The following is a 22,461-nucleotide window of genomic DNA, read 5'->3' on the forward strand; positions in this document are numbered from 1 at the left end:
GATCAACTGATCACCACCGTCGCACGACAGTAATGTCAAACTCTAGTCAGCCAATCATTACCGATATGTGTGGACCAGTTGACTATAAAATATTACATCTCACATGTATTCTTAAAAATGAGATTTAAACATGTGATCATCATGATCGATAGTTGTGATCGCATTATTGTCGGAGGACACTTATTCCAACAATCTCCCACTTGTCCTCGACAAGTGTGCGTCACCAATTCTCTTGTCCTCTTATTATCTCCCACTCAATGCAAGGTGTCTTTCAGGTCGTACTTGCAAGTGATCATATCGACAGTGGTTTCCTCGATCTGGAGAATAACTGATTGACCGGAGTTATCTACCATAGATACCTTCCGAGCGTGGCCACGCATTTCCAGTTCATTACTCCTCGAGTGGCCCTGAGATATCGTTTTAACCCTGACAAGGGGGTGGACAATTCCTATCGCACTCAATCCCTTCGACTAGCCACAACCATCATAACCCAAAATATGCCCATTTGACCCCATTTACGAAGGTCGTAGTAACACAAATCAAAGTTAATCTGAAACTGTGCCACCTTAGGTGAACAGTCTTTAGTCAAAAGAATCGACTCATTAGAATATTATAGTAGCTCTCGCCACGACCAGGCTATATAAATTTGCCATAACTCTATAAGCGGTCATAAGGCCCGACAAAGTGTTCCTAACAGTCTGCCTATGTGATCGACTAGTCATCTCACATGACTCTATGGCACTTGAACTTGCCATCAATCGAATCACACTCTAGTCACTTGGAGACGTCACCTCATACAAGTGACTATGGGCGAATACCATGTTAATCCGGGTTCACTTTAACGGGGTTCAATGTTGTCTCTACAACCCGTTTGGATGTAACAAAGTATAAAAGGAGTTTTTCAGCTTAAAAACTCGAACGACAAATGTGATTGTCACATATGAATAGTCAATACCTGATTACTATTTCATATACTATAATCTAATTTGATCTTTTATGTATTTATTAATCTCAATCCAATTGAAATGACATGACTCATCATGTTAAGCCTATGAAAAGGCTTTGGTTAGTAGGTTTTATCAACTTCTTGTACCTAACTCAACCTTACTACATACTCGTTTTCCTTTGTAATGTATACATTTGCATTACAAAATTTTTGAGTACGTGTCGAGATCCAATCAAGACATGGGCCCTCTAGCCTTAGAATAGCTCCCACTGTTTTCACAGTGTGCGGGACTCATCCTTCTTGCACATCTCATGATTGCAAGTGTACTCAATTTCCGTTGTAAATATTTCTCATTGTTCTTTATTGCCTAGAACGATTCTAGAAAATCTATTTCTTAGATAACATAGCCACAATGGTATCTTAACCATCCTAATGTATTTTGATTATGGTTTTGTCGGAAACGATGCGCAATCTCAATTGTCAATTGTCATTTGTGTAACACCTTTACACAAAATTGCATTCAAAACACTTTGCATTACATCCTTAATGCTTCTACAAGCACTTAAGGGTAATCTTTATGGCTTACTTGGTAACTATTACTTAAATTCGATTTGAAACAATTCATCATACTCAAAGTATATGAAGTGTCATACATCATTTCCTATTTAATTTATTTGGCAGCGAAAACAAATGGAATCAATCAAATATGTTCAACTCTATTGAACTAATCATGAATCTTATCAACATAAGACTTCTTATTTGATGCTAATATCATGTGGATTTATCTCCATAAATCTAGATATTAAAGATGTATTATATTACTCCAAAAGTATTAAATCACTCCCAATGATCAATATGTCATCCACATATTAGACTAATTAAAATTACCGTAACTCCCACTAAACTCCATGTATAAACACAAATTCTCGACTTATCGAGAAAAGTTTTATAACATGATCAAAACATTTATTCCAACTCATTGATGTCCTATTTAAGACCCTCTCTTAAGTTTCACATTATATTAGAATTGCAAGAATCTATAAAACACAAGACATGTATTGAATACATTCCTTCTAATTGAAGAAGTGGGTTTTAGATTCACTTGCTATATGTATATCATCATAATGAAACACAATCCCTAAGAAGATCCAAATAGACTTAAGCATTTCAACTAGTGCAAAAACCCTTTGCTACCAATCAAGCTTTGATATCTAATAATTCACTTGGAATTAATTTCGGATTTTCATGGCTCTAAGCCTTGTATTGAGTTGTGACTTAAACACTCTCATGTAAGTCAAATGTTCATTACTTTCCAGAATAACCAACTTGAATCAAACAATTTCTTTGTAAGTTGCAAGCTCTTTACTTTCTAAAAGTAACACAAATTCATTATCTTCAACAAGTGATGACTTTAACCTCCTAGGTTTTGAAGAAACAACGTCTTACACAAAACGTCTCATGTAGCCAAGAAAGACCAGTTTTTTGCGACATAACATTCTTTGTGGCTCTTTAAATAATTTCTCCCACTCTGTCTTCTGGAAATAAACTTGTATTCTAGAAAGAGAGCTTCACGAGCCACAAACCTGTTATACTCGTGATTATAGTAAGGAAAAATGAGCATTTGTTTCTTTTGAAAACTTACAAACATGGTACCCTACCATTTCTATCTCATATGATTCGTTTTGATTTAGTGGAAAAACACTTTAGACAAAATGATAATATCCCCAAAATAAGATCAAGTAACTCAAAGTAACTTGATTGAAGTCCAAACCATATCGAATAGCGTTTGAATTCTTTATCCAACCACACATTATCCCATAATGCGTGCTAAGAGAGATTAATTTGTGATACCATATCACATTTCCTTTGGCTTATATCAAAGTCTTCACTTTGATAATCACATCACGACTAAATAGTAATTATTTGAACTCTTTGAACTTCTTCAAAGATTTCTCTATTTACCTTATTAAGTGAACACATTAGCGTCAACTTAAATCGTTGGTAAAAGAAAATGATCAACCTATTTTGGATCAATGATTTACAACCTCGATCTCCTTTTCAACCAAAAGTCACGAGACATCTTGCTTTGAATACAAGATACGCATATACCATAAGATTAACAATCTAATGGTTCCAAGAGTACTCGATAACTCTTTGCGTTCATCATTCCAGAATTTAAGGTTTAATCTTTGGTTACCAGTTTGAGTCTTGTATCATCTACATGATGTATCACTCTAGTTTGGTTTAGAATATATTCACCTTGATAATGGGCTAGCCATACATCAAATCGTGGTGTATAGGGTCACAAAAGTTAAACCTCTTTTGTATCTTAACAAGTTTATATTCTTATTTAGAGTTTATGCACTTAATAGTCATAATTAAGTACAACTATAAACCCTAAACTAGATTGATTACACAATGACTCTATCTCTCGACATTATATGATGCTAGTCGTCATATTATAATCATCTTATGTATCGAATACAATGATGAAAACCTCCACTGGTTTCTAATATTGACGAAGTAGTACTAGCAAAATTTATGTTAATCAAATAAACATTTAAAGAAGAAGGTCCCATTAGATGTCCCACAACTAACTTGTTGATTCTTCAATAATTTGGGGTAGTTTCATTTCTTGCGTCCAACAATTAAGACAATGGAAACCTTATCGGTCGGGATTGATAGGTTTAGTATCGTTATTCTCAATAACTTTACTTTTAACATTACCTTGTATCAATTCCATTCTAATTTTACTTCTTTAAACCTCACCCTTCTCTTAATGGTTTAAGAGAATGCTCCCACTCATTCCAATGAATCTTTACTTAGAGAAGCAAAGTTGAATCTTATGAAGACTACTCTTCAATTCAATCGTTTAGTCTTAAAACTTTCATTGAAGTGGTTGCGTTATTTTGGTCAATTACGATTTCTAACAAATCTAATTACCAAAACAATTTATCGTTTCAAGGTACTTAACTCAATTAAGCATGTGAGAAACAATCCATTGTAAGTAGATGTGTTAGTCAAGAATCAAAAGCCTGTTTGATAATGAATAACTTTAATCTATACTCTTCACAATAGATCCTTGTAATGTATATTACGAGGTTTTTTAGAAGAAAATTCAAATTTGTCTTTAGCTACGATGTTTTAATGGAGATTTGAATTAAAAATCGAAATGATATCGTATATGAATTGTGGTAAAGAAATAGAACAATATGATAACGGAATAGTGGAAAACTTAACATTTATCGTTTTATTAATACTTGTAAATAACAAGTAAAACATTTACATAGTGACCTCTACCCAACTATGATAAATGATTCCAAGATCCAAATTCATATTAACTTGGGCACGGTGTGGCCGATTCATCCCTTATCAATATAACTCGGTGGATTAACTCTTTAATCGATTCTACTTTTAGAACTCTTGGTCGATAATATTACATTAACATTTATCTTTAGCCCAAAACACATCCGATAAGGGCACGGTGTGGCCGATTCATCCCTTATCAATACTTTTGTTGAGTTCAACCCAAATTTCGAATAAATGTGTCCATGATCCAAATCCACATCAACTTGGGCACGGTGTAGCCGATTCATCCCTTATCAACATGAATTCGGTGGATAGACATTTATCACCCACTTCCCCTACGTAACAAGGTTTGTACCCCGGTGTGGCCGAGCGCACTCCCTCATGAAATAGGTTTTCATGGTTTCTACTTTTTGGTAAGGCTAAGTCTCAATTGTTTATTTTAGCGAGAGGTCATGTCAATTTATTATCTATCATGTTTTAAGTGAACTAAAGCGGTGAACTACGATAATTGTAATTGACACGGTCGATAAACTCGATTAAAATGATAATGCATGTTTTAGTTATGGCGATTTAGCGATGCATGTAACATATAAATAAAATGCAAAGCATAATAATAAAAATCCTAGTATGGCCTTCCTAAAATAGTAAATCTAATAAAATATTACAAATTCGGAAACCAACTCCTTTGGTCCCTTGAACTTCGGTCTTGGCACGCATTTCAAGACAACACTTTTCTTTAATGGATCGCTTCTCGAGTGACACCGTCTTCAAGGAACTCCAGAATAAATAAATTACATAACAAATTACATAATTTCCTATTATACATTTGTAATTAAAAATAAAATAAATCTATTAAATTACAAAACGGTGATACGAGATCACAATAAATTACAACCGAATCGATATTCCCATACATTTCGGGTAATACCAATTAAAACTAAGGCCATACTAAGTAAAATTACATAATTCAAAAATTACATAAAAATAAAATATGACAATCATAAATAAAATGCAGCATTATAATATGTATAAACATGCCCAATTTTATGCTAAATCGCCTTTAAGGAGCCAATATCGTATATTAATCGGTTTTTACGGATTTGCGTGATTTAACCTTTTATAATCATAATAATTACATAAATTTATATTTATGTACAAGTTAATTACCCTAACCAACTTAGGACTCAAAATTAGTCTCCACTAACATATTGACAATAATTAACTTATATTTCTTAATATTGTTCATAAATGAACTCAAAAATACAATATTATGTCATAAACTTCAAATCAAATCATAAAAATTTCAAATAAATTTAAAATTCAAAATTTTAAACTCATGAACATTCTGGAAAAATACCATGGCACTCATAATATTCAAAAACTTAGGTTAAAAATTTCGAACTTTATCGAGAAAAACAATGTTGCGGTTTATCGTATTTATTAATTATAATCATAAAAATATGAGAAAAATTATTTTTCTTAACTTTTCACTTTTATATCTGAAATATATGATAAAATACAACGTGTGACGTTTTTCCTTAGTCATGAAGTATGTTTTAGCATTTTTACTAATTAAAGTCACTATTTATGTGATTTTTCATCAAAAACTCATAAATCATGCATAAAGATTTCATTATAGCCAAATATTTTACACACATCTTGCAAAATTGCATGTGACAACATACTAAATTTCTATGACCAGATTCAAAATATAACTCATATTAACCTATTTTCTCATTTAAATTCGAATTTAACATGAAAACTCCATATTTCGAGCATCACAACTCATAAAATTATGAACAATTACAGGTCATCAAAATATAATATATGTGAAAACATATAAAAAAACCACTGGAAAAAGCGAAGTTTAGCTAATTTTAGTCCAAAAATGACATTTTTATCATAAAATCACATTTTAATGCCATTATTATATAAAATGAACAATAAAAATCCATAAATTAACCAAAATATCCTAAATACATTTTAGGACCAGAAACTTTAACATGCATAATTGATTTCGTGATATCATAATAAACACAAATTTATAAGTTTTATTTGTTAATCGTATAACTCGGAAAAACTATAACCGATTTGCATGCAAACAACCTAAGGCTCTTGATACCGCTTGTTAGAATTATTAATCTCATTAATTTACATATTCATATATGTGACATTTTAAGTTAGTCATAAAATTAAAACTAGATCTTATGCATGCAAACTAAATAAAAAGAGATAAGAAAATCGATTTCTCACCATCTAAATTTCGGTTTTATGGGCACCAACAAGATCTCCTTCTTGTTAGTTCTTGAGCTTTCCAACAATGGATGAACAAGATTTAAGTTTAGAATCTCTCCCAAAAGCATATACCCAAAGAAATCTCTTAATAACTAATATTATTTTATACTAGAAATAATATTAGTTTTACTATAAAATTGACACAAAAGTTAATATTGTTCTCTTGAAAAATCGATTCAAGGAGGAATGATTATGTGTGTTTATTTCTCTAGAATTTCACAAATTGTAGAGAGTATATCTTTCTTACACTAGGAAAAATATGTGTTGAAGAAGTGAATAAAATGAATGATGAAAACTCTATGTTTTTCCCTTGGAAAAACCGGTTGGAGGAGAGAGTATAACCCAATGCATGAGCTTGTTTTTCTACCCAAGAAAAATAGGCATGCAAGGCTACAAGTAGGTGAGTAATCATATTGTTTTCCACTAAAATATTTAACACAATTTAAACATAATACTCCCTCCACTATTTTGGCACTTTTAACATAAAATGGATGGTCCATTTTATTTTGTCATTTGTCAATTGTGACATATGTGACATGTTACTTGTCTTATGAAATTGTAATGTATTTTTAACATATTAAAAATCAACATACTCATAAAATATGTCATTTACAAAATAGACTAGTAATTTGTAATTACTTGTACCAAAACGGTTTATCAATAATAAATCAGAATGTCTTGTATTTATAATAAATCATTCATCCAATCTAAATTCAATATCAATTGTTTCTGTAAACAATAATTTCATCTAAGTAATAAAACAATTTGATTACTTAGACCGTGTCTCATTTAATCATATTACAATAAGATACGTTAATTATACTCACAAAATCATCCGTCAATTTTAAGCAATTTAATTAACTCGTATCGGCATACGATTAATTAAACAATCAATTAAGAATATTTCCTTATAGGTATGACCTAAGGGGATCAAATGATCACCACCGTCGCACGACAGTAATGCCAAACTCTAGTCAGCCAATCATTACCGATATGTGTGGACCAGTTGACTGTAAAATATTACATCCCACATGTATTCTTAAAAATGAGATTTAAACATGTGATCATCATGATCGACAGTTGTGATCGCATTATTGTCGGAGGACACTTATTCCAACACTGACAAAAGAGCAAAACCCCATAATGAATCAGGTACTACCGTGTGACTCATCATGGATCGAACCATATCAAGTAGTATTCGATTTCTCCGTTTGGACACACCATTTAATTGAGGTGTTCCAGGTGGAGTTAACTGTAAAACTATTCCACAGTCTTTAAGGTGTTGATCAAACTAATTTGAAAGATATTCGCCACCCCAATCTGAACGGCGTGCTTTAACCTTTCTACCCAGTTGGTTCTCAACCTTATTCTGGTATTCCTTGAATTTCTCAAAGGACTCACTTTTATGCTTCATTAAGTAGACATATCCGTATCTACTCAAATCGTCCGTAAAAGTGATAAAATATTTATAGCCATCTCTAGCGGTAATTGACATAGGTCCACATACATCAGTATGTATGAGTCCTAATAGGTCACTAGCGCGCATTCCAACACCTTTGAAGGAAATTCGAGTCATTTTGCCGATAAGACATGATTCACACGTGCCAAATGTAGAAAAATCGAATGCAGGAATAGTCCCATTCTCGACGAGTTTCTTTACACGTTTTTCATTTATGTGTCCCATTCGACAATGCCATAGATAAGTTTGATCTTTGTCACCAACCTTTAATTTCTTATTATTCACGTGTAATATATCTGTGGTTTGATCTAAGATGTAAATTCCATTCATGGAAACTGCTTTGCCATAAACCATTTCATTAAAAGATAAAATACAGCTATTATCCTTTATTGAAAATGAAAAACCGTCTTTATCAAGTACGGAAACAGAAATAATGTTCTTAGATAAACTGGGTACATAGTAACAGTTATATAAATATAACTCAAAACCACTTGGGAGTTCGATTACGTATGTTCCCTTTGAGACTGCAGCAACTCTAGCTCCATTCCCGACTCGCAGGTCCACATCACCCTTTGCGAGAGGTGTGATGTTTTTTAGGCCCTGCAAATGATTACACATATGAGAACCACAACTAGTATCAAGTACCCAAGTTCCGAAACTTGCATGGTTAATCTCAATCGTATGAATATAAGATGACATACCAACAGGAGTGACGCAGCCTGCTTTTATGTCCTCACGGTACACGGGACAGTTCCTCCTCCAATGTCCAGTCTTGTGATAATGGTGGCACTCAATGTCACCATCCTTGCTCTTTGCCTTGCCTAGTGAGCCACTAGTCTCACTAGGATCACTCTTACCGTTTCCTGACTTTTTAAACTTTGGCTTTCCTACAGTTAGGTCGCCGTGAGCCTCGCCCTTACCCTTATTCTTGTTGGAAATCATGAGAACATTTTGCTTCATGCTCCCACTCAATTTCATATCCTTCTCGGTCTGTACGAGAAGTGAGTGTAGCTCATGAGGACTTTTCTTCATGTCATTCATATAGTAATTTGCCCTAAAGAGGGCAAAACCATCATGAAGTGAATGAAGCATACGGTCAATGACTATGCTCTCACTGATTTTGCAATCAAGTGCCTCCAGCTTCTCGACATTCTCAATCATGTTAAGAATGTGTGGGCTAACCGGTTGGCCCTTCTGGAGTTTCGCATCAAAGAAGCGACAGGTATGCTCATACGTAACGATTCTCGGTGATTTTGAGAACTCATTAGTGAGCGTGGTGGAAATCTTGTTTGCACCTTGGGCAATGAAGCGTCTTTGCAAATTGGTTTCCATTGCAAAAATGAGTACGTTCTTTATCGCACCCGCTTCCATAACGAAGTCACTATAAGCAATTGACTCGTTAGCTCTTGCATTGGGGCCTGGGTTGGGCGGTATTGGCTCAGTTAAGTACTTGAGCTTACCGTCGGAATGGCGAAGATTCCGTAATGATGCCTCCCAGATCCAAAAAGTTGGACCCATCATTCTTCGATCGTGTGAACGATTCATGTGGTCCATGAAAGCTTTTAGCCAGGACTCGCATCCAAGTGTGGCACTTGGCATAGGGATATCATTATTTCCACCATTTGTTGTAACAAAGATTATCAATATAAACGAATTCTACACTGCGAAAAGAAGAATAAAATATAATAAGCATACTCATCGTTATGATTTAAGTCTAAAGCAATACTGTTATAACGCGAAGACTCAAGCATTTATACAATTGAATTCCCTCAAGAATTATATAAATGATCCCAAGACTCAATTATCTGTAAATTGATAAGCCAACCTTTTGGCTAATTCTACTTTTAGAATTCTTGGTCGATAAATTTCTGTAAATTCTATCTATAGTCCATCATAATCACGAGAAACTCTTCGGATTATAATGTTGAGGTAAACTAAGTCAACACAAACTACTTACCCAACGTAGAAGGGGTCATATGGGAGTAAGGTCCTATATGCCTACCGACGAAGAAGGGATTCATAGTTGTTTGCCCTTATAAAGACTAGTCTCAATTTCAGTTTTAGAGGAAGATCCCATCAACTTTATTTTAATTCATTTTAAGTGAACTAATATCTAGCATGCGAGAATGAATAAACTAAGGTGATGGCTTAAAAATGTGTGACATCTGTATGTCAATGAAAACTAACATCCAAACTATATGAGTCAATTTTCATGCATTTTAGTAGGTGGTTTGGTCTAGGCGGAATATGATGCATTAACTATCATGTGAAGAAAAGCAATAAGAATGGAAAAACGTAAAACAAAAACAAAGTCCTAGTGTGGCCTATCTACCAAAATGAACATAAATACAACTTTGGAATCCTTTCTAGGACCCGAGAAACTTGTCTTGATGTTCCATCTTGGTCCATGTAGCGGGAGTGAGCAATCCAATCTCCATCTTTAGTCTTCTCAAAATTACAATTAAAAAATTACAAAATGAACCTATTTACATTCTAATTTCAAAACCATAATACTTAAAGAAAACCAAAAGGAGATACGAGATCTCAAAATTACATTAAAATTACGTTTCCATCATTACGAAAACATAATTAACTAAGGCCACACTAGGTATTACAAATTACAACCGATTGCAAAAATACGTAAATAAAACCATTCAACGATTCATTCAACTAAATAAAATGCATCAACTATAAATTAAACATTCAAGACATAATTCCTTAATTATGTAGAGTAATTTATCCAAACCACCTATTTAAATGATCAAATTATGTGACAATTCCTCAATTACTCACAATAATTTCAATCTAAATGCATATTAATCTTGTAATATGAATTAATCCAATATTATTTTAAACCTCTTTAAAATAATTAGGTATCTTTAATTTGTGAACCTTTTCACAACAATTATTATACATTAAAGATAATAATGTATAATCAATATTGGCCAAAACAAAACAAAAATTTTATTTTTCTCTCGGCATAAATAAAAAAAAACAGAAAAACAGTTTTTTTTTTTATTCTCGGCATTTAGCCCTAAAAACACAAAAAAACCAGTTTTTTTTTTTCTTTTTCACTCGGCCTTTGCCAAAATTAAAAAAACAGCCCCCTTTTTTTCTCATCTCACGGCAATTGCAAAAAATAAATAAAACAGTTTTTATTTTATTTTTTATTTTTATAGCTCACGGCTGAATTTAAAAAACGAAAACAGCCTATTTTATTTCTTTTATCGAAAAAAAAAACATTTAGATGAACAAATTGTTTAATGTTGCTATAAGAACAAGATTGGTATAAACATGATCTTTTAATTCAAAAATAGATTCAAACTAGATAATCCAATTTAACCTCTTAAAATGAATATCTAAATCATGATTAAATCGATTATCCGGATATTTGATTCATCACAATTGATTTGAACATGATTAAATTAACTTGTAACCAAAACTATATAGCAAAAACAAATCATCAACAAACAAAAACGATTTCCATTTACATTTCAATTTAATTTTCATTAAATCAAAACATCTACAAATTATCATATTATCATCTTAACTAATTAGAACAACAATATGAATAAATCAAAATGGAAACACAAACATCAAAACCGAAAAAAAAAACAACTCGGCAAAAATTTTTTCTTCAAAAATTCCTCACGGCCGAAAAATTTTTTCTTCAAAAATTTTTGTTTAAATTCATTTGTGAAAATCATACAAAATAATTTCGTGGCCTATGCTCTGATACCACTTGTGGGAAATATCGGTATACTTCCTCTATAAATTTTCGGATTATAACGAAATTATAATAATGAAAAACGAGTCATAAATGAAATTACATAAACAAAAGTATAGAGATATGAATCAACCTTTGGTCCTAGCAAATTTGGCCTAAGAACAATATCGAAATCGATATTCTCCTAATTGTTGCACCCAAAATGTTATGAGAAATGCCTTTGTTCTTGCTAGTTACGATCCCCAAAATTGTTAATTAATTTTTAGGGTTTTGTGTGAATGATGAGAGAATTAGGTCAAGTGAATTAGGTTAAAAAAATGATCTCCCTCCTCCTCTTAAAACCGTGTAGGATGGAGTGAATAAGGGGAGATATTTCTTTCCTTTTTTTCGGTTTTAGCAACAACCAAAATTAAGGATAAAATCCTCTTATTTTCGGTTATTGTCAAACTATATATAATGTGTATATTTTATCAATTGTCTATTATATCGACATGTATTAATAAGTCCACTCATAACAGTTTGCAGTCGATTTATTAATACCGGTCTGTCAACATTTATTATGACAATATCGTATATATATACATTAACTATAAATATCGCATATTTATAATTTGCTAATTAAATATAACTGATTACGTTTAATTACGAATTAACATCTTAATTCATTTAAGCTAACATTATATACATTTATTAAATATAACAGTTTATATTCAATTTACGAATTTAACAGTTAATTCGTCTCAGCTGGTATTATTTAATTGTATTAAATAATCGTCTCATCATCACATTGACTAACTGTTTAGTCAAATACATAGATTAGCTGATTCCTATGGAAACAAGATTAGGCAATTATTTCAAAAACTTAAGGCTCTTCGACCTGGGTTAAGAAGTTTGCATAATTCTACTTTCTGCTATCTTACTGAGAGAGTAGCTAAAGCAAAGCTGGATTTGCAGGAATGCCAGCTGCAACTACAAGAATCTCCCCTGGATAATCTCCTTCTTAGTCAGGAAAAGTCTCTATCCCTTCACTATAAATGGTTGAAAGTTGTTGAGCAGGACTACCTAAGACAACGAGCTAAAGTCCATGATCTGATGCTTCATGACTCTAATACTCGTTATTTCTATGCAAAAATTGCTGACAGGCAGACTAAAAAGGTTGTTGGCAGCATCACTGATGGGAATGGCACCCTCTGCTCTGGTGTAAAAGCTATAACCCAAGGGTTCCTATCCTATTATAAATGCTTTCTAGGCACTACTTCTGCAGTAAAGGATCTCCCCACTGATTTATTTTACACCCAAACTGTCTCCCCTGCTGTTTATCCTAACCTTCAGGGCCCAATCACTGACCTTGAAATTCTTATTGCTCTTAAATCTATAGACAGGAACAAGAGCCCTGGAGTGGATGGTTATACTTCTGGTTTTTTCCAGGATGCTTGGAGTGTGGTTGGCAAGGATTTCACTGCTGCTGTTAGGGAATTTTTCAGTAAAGGGACCATGCCCAAGGCTGCCAATTCCACTTTACTTGTCTTAGTCCCAAAGAAGCCTATTCCAGCCTCAGTGACTGACTTTCGCCCTATAGCTTGTTGCACTACTTTCTACAAGGTAGTGAGTAAAGTCCTTGCGAAGAGAATCAAAACTATCCTACCTGATATCATAGGGCAAGAGCAGGCAGCTTTAACGCAAGACAGGGATCTCTTTGACAATTCCATGCTTGCACTGAGCTCTCCTTCAAGTATTCTAGGTCTTTGCTTACCCCTAGATGTATCCTAAAGGTGGACATTCAAAAAGCCTTTGATACGGTCAATTGGGAATTCTTGAGGAGTTGTCTCACTTTACTCCATTTGCCTTCTAAACTTGTGGCTTGGGTGATGGAATGTGTGTCTACCCCATATTATTCTCTTAGCATAAATGGTTCAGTGGAGGGTTTTTTCCCTGGCAAAAGAGGACTGAGGCAGGGAGACCCTCTTTCTCCTTACCTCTTTGTCATCTGTATGGAAGTTTTATCTAGAATCCTGAGAAAATTACCTAGTACAAGGGGGTTTTCCTATCTTCCTAAATGTGTGAAACTTAATCTCACACATCTAGTTTTTGCAGATGACCTTCTTATTTTCTCTAGAGGAGATGTTCCCTCCATTGTTGCTGTTGCCAACTGCCTTAAAAGGTTTGAGGACTACTCTGGTCTTAAAGCAAACCCTATTAAGTCTTGTCTCTATTTTGGGGGGGGGGGTGGCTGATGATGTGAAGGCTCAAATCCTCTCCCTTACTCACTTTACTGAGGGAGAGTTCCCTTTTAGGTACTTGGGACTTCCTCTACACACCTCCAGGCTCACAAATGAAATGTATTACCCTCTCTTGGAGAAGCTACGGGTAAAAATTGGCCATTGGACTAACTCCCACCTCAGTTATGCAGGGAAGCTTCAGCTTATCAATTCTGTGATTTTTGGTATGCAAAATTTCTGGGGGGCTAGTGTCATTCTGCCAAAAGGGATAGTGAAGAAAATTAACAAGATTCGCAAAGACATCCTTTGGGGCATTGAGGATGGTAAGCGTAGGCATGTTTTTAAAAGTTGGCAGACTCTATGCCTAGCTAAAGCTGAAGGTGGGATGGATATAAAGGAGGTCATAGCTTGGAATCATGCTTTAATGATTAAATGGGTATGGAAATTCTTGCATAGACCTGATGTGATCTGGGCTCGTTGGGTTCATGCCTACCTTCTTAAAGGTGTTGATCTCTGGAATATCCCTCATAGTGTTAGTCAGTCATGGTACTGGAACAATGTTCTCTACTCCAGGGATAGACTCTTGCAACTAGCTGGCACTCCTTCTTTGGCTGCAAAGTGTGTTCAGGACTGTATACAGCAGTCTCAGTTCTTATGCAGCTCCATGTATGAACTGCTCAGACTCAGAGCTCCTCTTCTACCTTGGTCAACTACTATCCACAGCTCAATCAGTGTCCCAAAGCACAGCTTTATCAGTCTTCTTGCTACTCAAAATTCTCTGCCTGCCATAGATAATTTGTGTGCAAGAGGACTCCATTTGGTTAATCGTTGTTCCCTCTGTGAGAATGCAGCTGAACAGGGATCGCATCTCTTCTTTACTTGCCCCTATTCTACAGCTGTCTGGCGTCATGTGGGAGCATGGCTGAAAGTGGCTATTTCTAATGATCTTCCTGGCATCCATCTTTGGTTTCAGACTCTCAACAAGGGGAGTAAGCAGGCTCAGTAACGTCGTCTTTGTGCTTTCACGGCCACCATTTACCATATCTGGCATGCAAGAAATCGAAGGATTTTCAAGGGGTTGAAACGACCCCCTGAGATTCTTAGCTTGCATATTCAGTTTGTAACTCTTGTAAGGCAAAGGTGACTTGTATTCTGTTGGTGTCTAGGGCTGTTTTATTTTGGTTTTTGTAAGGGGATCGCTTTGGTCTCCTTTGTAGATCTGGACTAGGGTCTTGTAAACACTCTTATCTTAAATTTATAAAGATCCTTTGCATTTCTGCAAAAAAAAAAATAAAAAAATTAAATAATAATAATAATAATAATAGTAATAATAGTAATAATAGTAATAATAATAATAATAATAATAATAATAATAATAATAATAATAATAATAATAATAATAATAATAATAATAATAATAATAATAATAATAATAATAATAATAATAATAATAATAATAATAATAATAATAATAATAATAATAATAATATAGTAGTTTCCTAATATCACTCTATAAGACCTACCTTATCACTGTAAATAGATGGCATGACCTAATAAGAAATCTTATTTTCACTTATAGACATAATATCACATAAAAGAAAGAGAGGGAGAATATGAAGGAGAAAAGCAAAGGAATTTATCGTCTTTTATCGCCTCAAGGTAAGACCGTCTTATAAAATAATGTATTGATTTTGTAATTGTTATAACTCGTAAACTAGACCATCGTATAGAGAACTAAGACCGTCACCATGACCGTGGATCACCAGGGTTTGACATGACCCACTGTTGACCGACGGGAAAGGGGGAAAGACAGGCGGTTTTCGTGGGTGGTTACAAAGGAAAAATCGGGTAATTAATTGGGTAATTGAACCCTTAATCGTGACCATTGTTACCTGGGTTAGGGTTGTTGGTCGTGGGGGGAGGAGTCAACCATCGTAGTGGTGTCGTGGTGGTCGGAGATGGTGGTTTGATGCTGTATTTGGCCGAAAAACGCGAAAACGGGGGAGATGTGGGTGTTTGTGTGTGACCGTCTTAAACTAACTGTCGTAGCCTATGTAGTGGTGTCGAGGGGAGGAGGAGACCACCCATGGAACCATCCTGAGTCAGTGGTGACGAAGGTGGTGGCCAGAGGTGGTGTGGTGTCGCGTGTGGTGGTTTGTGAGGGGTTGTTTTAGGTGTGGCGTGAAGGTGGTTGTTGTTGTTGTTGATGTTGCGAGTTGGGTTGCTAGGGTGTGTGATAGTGGATGAGTAAGGTGGTTGTTACTGGTGTTTAGGCCATGGCAGGGGAGGGGACAGTTATGGCTCAAGGTGGAGGTGCTTATGGTGGTGTTTGGTGGGTGCATCGTGGAGGTAATTAGGGTGGAAGGGCTGCTGGTTGTTTGTGTTTGTTGCTAATACTATGTCGATTTTTGCTGCTGTTTAAGGGCCGCTTTAGGGGCTCAAAAGGGCGGAAGTTGTGGGTGAGTGTGGTGGTGTATGGTAGTGGTGATGACAGGTGGTGGTTGGGCATTGTTGTGGCGGTTTTGTGGACTGTTTTGAGTGGTTTTGTGGGCTATTTTTCGGGGGTTTTGGGTAGTATGGTTAATATGGGTTATTGTGGGTGTTTGACATAAGGTTTACACACAGGTTGGTCATGGGTTTTGTTGGGCCAGACGAGATTCAATAATATTAAATTACGTAATATAATTAATTATACTAAGTTATAAAAAAATATGATAAGTTAATAATGATATATAAACAAAGTATAAATAATTACTATTGAATAATTATTATAATTGTTAGGTGACGGGTTGTTGAAGAGTTATTTGATTGCTTTGCCTGGATTTCTATTTGGGAGTATTTGCTGAAAAGGTAGGATAACTATTCTACTGGACTTATTATTTGTGTATCTTGTCATTTAATTGGATGTTGTGGACTGAATTATTTGGATGATTGGATTATTGCATATCTTGCATATTGTGATTAAAAGCGGTTGCATTGGTTATTCCTGAGACGGTATGGTGGTAGCCATTGTTGTTGCTACTGTTGGTTTGATAATCAGTTGGATATTAGGTTTAGCCTGGCTGACATCATGGTAAGAGTCTGTGGGTGATGTGATATAAACTTACTGGCTGAGGTAGACATCATGGTAAGAGCCTTCGGTTGATGTATTATAAACTTACTGGCAGACACCGTTTAATACCTTTGTGGTAGTGTAAGGCCCCAGGCTGGTTTTGTAGACCCGTCTCTGGTGTGTCTACTCAACTGGAGGTTGAGGGCTGAATTATGAGAACAGTTGATTTGGCATTTGTGTTTGAATCTTTATACTATTTATATTATCTGTCTTGAGATTTTTATCCTACTCAACCGCGAGGTTGACTGTGTAATACCCATCCTTTTAGGAACCCGTTGACTGACCTTAGACATTGACCTTGACCTTGGGAAATTTTACAAGTAATGACTTGTGACGTGGTGTGCTTTGGTTTGTTTGGTACTCGATCTAGCTGAGGCTACTCGATCGAGTAGCTTGGGAGCTCGATCGAGTAAGGGTCACTCGATCGAGTAAGTTAGTTACTCGATCGAGTAACGAGTTTGCAACGGGGAATTATAAATCGACAATCGTGAAACCCCAAATCATTTCCGCACCTTCTTCCTAGACCTAGATGTCGTCACCTCCTTTATCCTTCACCATAATCACTTTCCTAGAGGCCTTTGAGGTTGCTTACACCATGGGGATGGGATGCTTGAGTCGGGTAGCGGTCTTGACGCCGATTTGCTATGTGTAGGTACGTTATCGTCATTAACATCATCATCGTTGTTTTCAGTTAGGTTTGTAGTGATAGTAATAGATGGTTGTATTAACTGTATAGGTGGTTTTCATGGTTGGTTGATATCTTGTGATCGAACAAGGAAGCGCTGCGGTCTGCTAAAGGTAGGTTCGCCTACTCAGTACTGTTGATGGTCTGGAGTGTCTGTTGATGTTGTTTGGTTGGTATAGAGTCGGTATTGTTGATTGGTTGTAGTAGTTACTAATGTTGTGTTGATATGGTAGTTGGTGTTTATTGTTGTACAGCTGGTTGTCATTGTTTGCCTCTGGTTCTCGAGGTACGCCCTCGGCTGAGTGGAGTCACTTGCGGGAGTGGCTCCACGCCCGTAGTTCGCCCTCCGTGGAACCCGCCACGGGAGGAGATGTGCACATTAAGGAACATGGGTTTATCGCTCGGATTAGATGAGCGGGGCTTAGGTGGGAACGGCTGTGGTCCCCCCCCACTGGCGGTGTGGATTACTGGTTGCGATTTGTAATCTGGCAGGACCGGACCTTCGGGCAGTCAAAGGTGTGTGGTTGGTTGGAGGAGGTGTGGTGTGTGTTCTGTTGTACTTGTGATGTGACCATAATTGGCGCATATTTAGCCCCCGAATTACCATTGTTTTCATGCTTTTTAGTGCCTATTTGGGTCATTTCTTATCTTTAGTTCTTTGTTTTGCATATTCTTTGAGATTTTGATCCCTTGGTAGGAAAGGAGTAAGAATCTTGCATTTTCATGGCAAAACAAGGCTAAATTGATCATATTCAATGACCAAGCATCAAGGAGAGACAAGACTAGAAGGCCTTTGTACATAGCATAGTAGAAGAGCAATGTTGAGAAAAGGATCCTTGAGTCCCCAAGGAAATCCCCAAGGAATTCATGAAGAAAAGAAGAAGAAAAGATGCTGACAAACAATCCGAACGGATTGTACACAATCCGTCCGTCTGCCCAAGCACAGTCCGAGCGTCCCACAAAGGAATCCGCTCGGATTCCCCCTCGCCAATCCGAGCGTCTTGCTCAAGAATCCGCTCGGATTCCTCAGCCCAGATCCGGCCGTCCCGACTCCCATCCGCACGGATTGCAGCACAGCACGTTTTCACTCTTCTAGCAACGATAAGAGAAGCCCTTCTCTCGGAGAATCCCGGAGTCTCCTTGCTCAACTTAAAAAGTGTAATTACTAGTTTAGCCCTTAGTTAACCCTAATGCATCCTCCCTAATTTTCACTATAAATACCCCATTAGTCTAATTAGAGGAGCATTTCTTCTTATCAATAATTAGTGTAGTTAATATCAATCAAATCTCTCTTCAATATTGTAATCAAATATTAATCAAGTTTTAATCCAAGTTTTAGTTCTTTAATCTCTCTCTAGTTCTTACTTTATTTTGGGTAATTGAAGATTATTTGGGTTATTATTGGGAGATTGACAACCTCTCAATCTAGGATTCAAGTACTTCTATTATTCTTGCTTTATTATTGGAATCATTAGTAGGTATAATCTCTTAATCCCTTTTTAATTATTGCTAATTACTTTCATTTATTCATCATGTTTCATTATGTTAGTATGATTGACAACCTTTCTAGCATGATCAATATGATAATGAGTGAGTAGTCTCTTAGCTAGGGTTTAATGGGTGATTAGGGGAAACCAACATGGGGAATGATTCATGCTTAAATTAATATGCTTTCATATCTTATTTGCTTGCTTGTTTTGATCTTAATACATGCACATGTTATATTTGATGAAATGCTAAGCCTATGAATCCTTGCATTTACTATCATCTTCTATCCTTTCAACTTGACTTGTAAGACATAACCCAACTCGAGTCTTGTTAGACCATGCATGTGTTAAGTAGGGAAGATTAAGTCGACTTGTAGGTGTTGTACATTCTAATCGATTCGGCTCGGGACCCAAACTTTCCTAGGATTGTAAGATATAACCCAACTCAATCCATCACAACAATAATTGCTTGCTTATAATTTGAGAACATGTTTGTATGATCATATCCCATGATTTCCCTATGAACCCATGACACCCTAGTGCTTTTAATCAATTGTTTACACCCCTTATTTTATTTACCTTGTTAGTTTATTTTCATTGCTATCTTAGTTTAGTAACCTTCTACATCAACCCAATTTGTGACACCCCTAGACACCACTAGTTACAATAGAATCTTCATTTCAATACCCGTCCCTTGGGATCCGACCTTTACTTTCCTCTTTACTAATTGTAGAGTTGTTTGTGAAGTATAAATTGTGTTTTGTATCGACCATTGACCAACGACCACATATGCTTAATTGTGAACACGAAATGGACTCGATCAAAAATGGCGCCGTTGCCGGGGACGGTGTTTAATTGATTTAAGATTTCTTTTATTGTTTTTAGTTGTGTCTTTTTCACCTTGGGGAAGTAAAACTCCTCAAGGTTTGTTCTAATTGTTTTCGAGTTGTTTGATATTTTGCATGTCTAGAAGGTTACAAAGAGATTTGTTACCTTTTGACCGTGAAATCGAAAGAACCTTGACGAATAATAGGAGACTTGTTAGGAGGAATTTGGGAGGTGTTGGTGAAGTTGTTCAACCCACTAGTGAGTTTGTCAATCCTTTCGCAATAGAAGGAGAAGAAAACCCATTAAACAATACCACACAAAATCCACCTACAATGCCTAAATTCTCGTCACACTCTATACCCACCGAGGAGGATTTACCAAATGGTACTCCTACCCCACAACATCTTACCGGAAACTTTATTGCCAAGTCCGCCTTCATTCAACTAGTTGAGAGGAGCCAATTCGGGGAAATGCCTAGTGAGGACCCTCATTCTCATATGGAAACCTTTTGCGATTATTGTGAAGCTATCTCTCAAACGGGCGTGACTCAAGACCAAATAAGATGGGTCTTATTTCCTTTTTCGTTAATCGGCACCGCAAAGCAATGGTTGAAGGGCCTTGATAAGGCCACCCTTGGAATAGATTCTTGGAAGAAGCTAGCTCTAGCTTTCTACAAAAAATTCTACCCACCGGAAAAGACCAATATGCTAAGAGCTCAAATTACGGGTTTTAAGCAAAGGGATGAAGAATCTTTGTATGAAGCTTGGGAGCGGTTCAAAGGTATTTGTCGCTCATGTCCTCACCATGGACTTAGCGAATGGTTTTTAGTGCAACAATTTTGGAATGGTTTATATGAAGATTCTAGGAACATTCTCAATATGGGATCAAATGGAATGTTCACCGAAGTTGATGACAATCAAACATGGAACAAGATTGAGGAAATGGCGGTCCATAATTCACAATATAGTAGGCCTCGCAAGGCTACTAGAGGAGGAAGGTATGAAGTGGACACCGTTACTCAATTGGGTGCTCAACTTAGTGCTCACATTGACACAATCAACTTGAAGTTTGAACAAGCTATGGCTAGACTTGAGGAAAGCTCAAAATCATCAAAGCATCATGTCAATGCCATGACGGCATCCTCATCAATCCCAAGCGGGATATGTGAGAATTGTGGAACCTTGGGTCATGACTCAAGTGAGTGTAGGGGAACAACCGAACAAGTTAATGCTTTCCAAGCTTACAAAAGTGGTACCCCTTATTCAAATTTTTACAATGAAAACACCAAGTTCCATCCAAATCTTTCATACAAAAGCCAAAATGTCCAAAACCCTCAAACAACATACACTCCACCACCCATGAGAAATCAAAATCAAAGACCCTTTTACAATCAAAACCAAGGTTACCAAAATCAAAATCCATACAATCACCACAATGACCAAGGTTTTGATGTCCAAAAAGCGGTCCTCCAAATGCAAAAGAATCAACAAGAATTTTTCACCCAAATGCAAAAAGATAGCCAAGCAAAAGACACCACCATCAACAACATTCTAGCTCACACCAAGATGTTGGAAACACAATTGACCCAACTAGCATCTTCGAGCTCACAAAGACAAAAGGGGCAATTACCACCACAAAGTAATCCCCCTAGACATGAAACAGTTAGTGCCATTCACTTGAGAAGTGGTACAAGATATGAAGCACCAAAGAAGCAAGTTGAGGATGAAGTTGTGAGAGCTAGTGAGAATGAAGTTGTGGTGCAAGAAAGGGAATCATCAAAAGAAGAAAGCTCAAAGAAAAATGAAGACAAAGCCAAAGAAAAGGAGCCCATTGTGATTAGACTTCCTTTTCCAAGTCGTCAAGCCAAGCCTAAATTTGATGATCAACTTGGGAAGTTCATGGAGATTATGAAGAACTTAGAAGTCTCAATTCCTTTCACGGAATTAATCAATCACGTTCCGGCCTATGCAAAGTACATGAAAGATATCCTCACAAAGAAGAAGTCGATCCGGAAACTTGAGACTATCGCCTTCACTAAGGTGAGTAGTGCAATACTTCAAAGGAGTTCACCTCCAAAGTTAAAGGATCCGGGAAGCTTCTCAATACCGTGTACCATTGGCGACACAACGATCAACAAAGCCTTATGTGATCTAGGGGCTAGTGTGAGTGTCATGCCGTACTCGGTAAGTAAAAGGTTGGGAATGGGAGAGCTTAAATGCACCAATATCACTCTTCAAATGGCCGATAGATCGACGAAGACACCATTAGGGATATGGGAAGATGTCCCCGTGCGAATTGGGAAGTTTTTCATCCCGGTGGACTTTGTCATTGTTGATATGGAGGAAGATTCCAACATTCCAATCATCTTAGGAAGACCTTTCCTACACACCGCGG

At 36.1% G+C, this 22,461-nt stretch overlaps 1 protein-coding gene and 1 non-coding gene across 2 annotated transcripts in view; one reads left to right on the forward strand and one right to left on the reverse strand.

The window, feature by feature from the left end:
* Positions 1-14,961, forward strand: part of LOC141614064 (uncharacterized) — a 36,625-nt gene extending 21,664 nt beyond the window's left edge. Inside the window, exons 2-3 of the mRNA XM_074432818.1 lie at positions 12,557-13,497; positions 13,831-14,961. Coding sequence (XP_074288919.1) covers positions 12,557-13,497; positions 13,831-14,961 — 2,072 coding nt within the window. The remainder of the gene's footprint in view (positions 1-12,556; positions 13,498-13,830) is intronic.
* Positions 14,962-20,771: 5,810 nt separating this feature from the next.
* On the reverse strand, positions 20,772-20,878 carry LOC141616414 (small nucleolar RNA R71). Its single transcript, XR_012530763.1, has one exon. It is a non-coding gene; the product is annotated as a small nucleolar RNA R71 (small nucleolar RNA).
* Positions 20,879-22,461: the final 1,583 nt, after the last annotated feature.

The sequence above is a fragment of the Silene latifolia genome, chromosome 11 (assembly GCF_048544455.1).
Source record: "Silene latifolia isolate original U9 population chromosome 11, ASM4854445v1, whole genome shotgun sequence".
Taxonomy (NCBI): Eukaryota; Viridiplantae; Streptophyta; class Magnoliopsida; order Caryophyllales; family Caryophyllaceae; genus Silene; species Silene latifolia.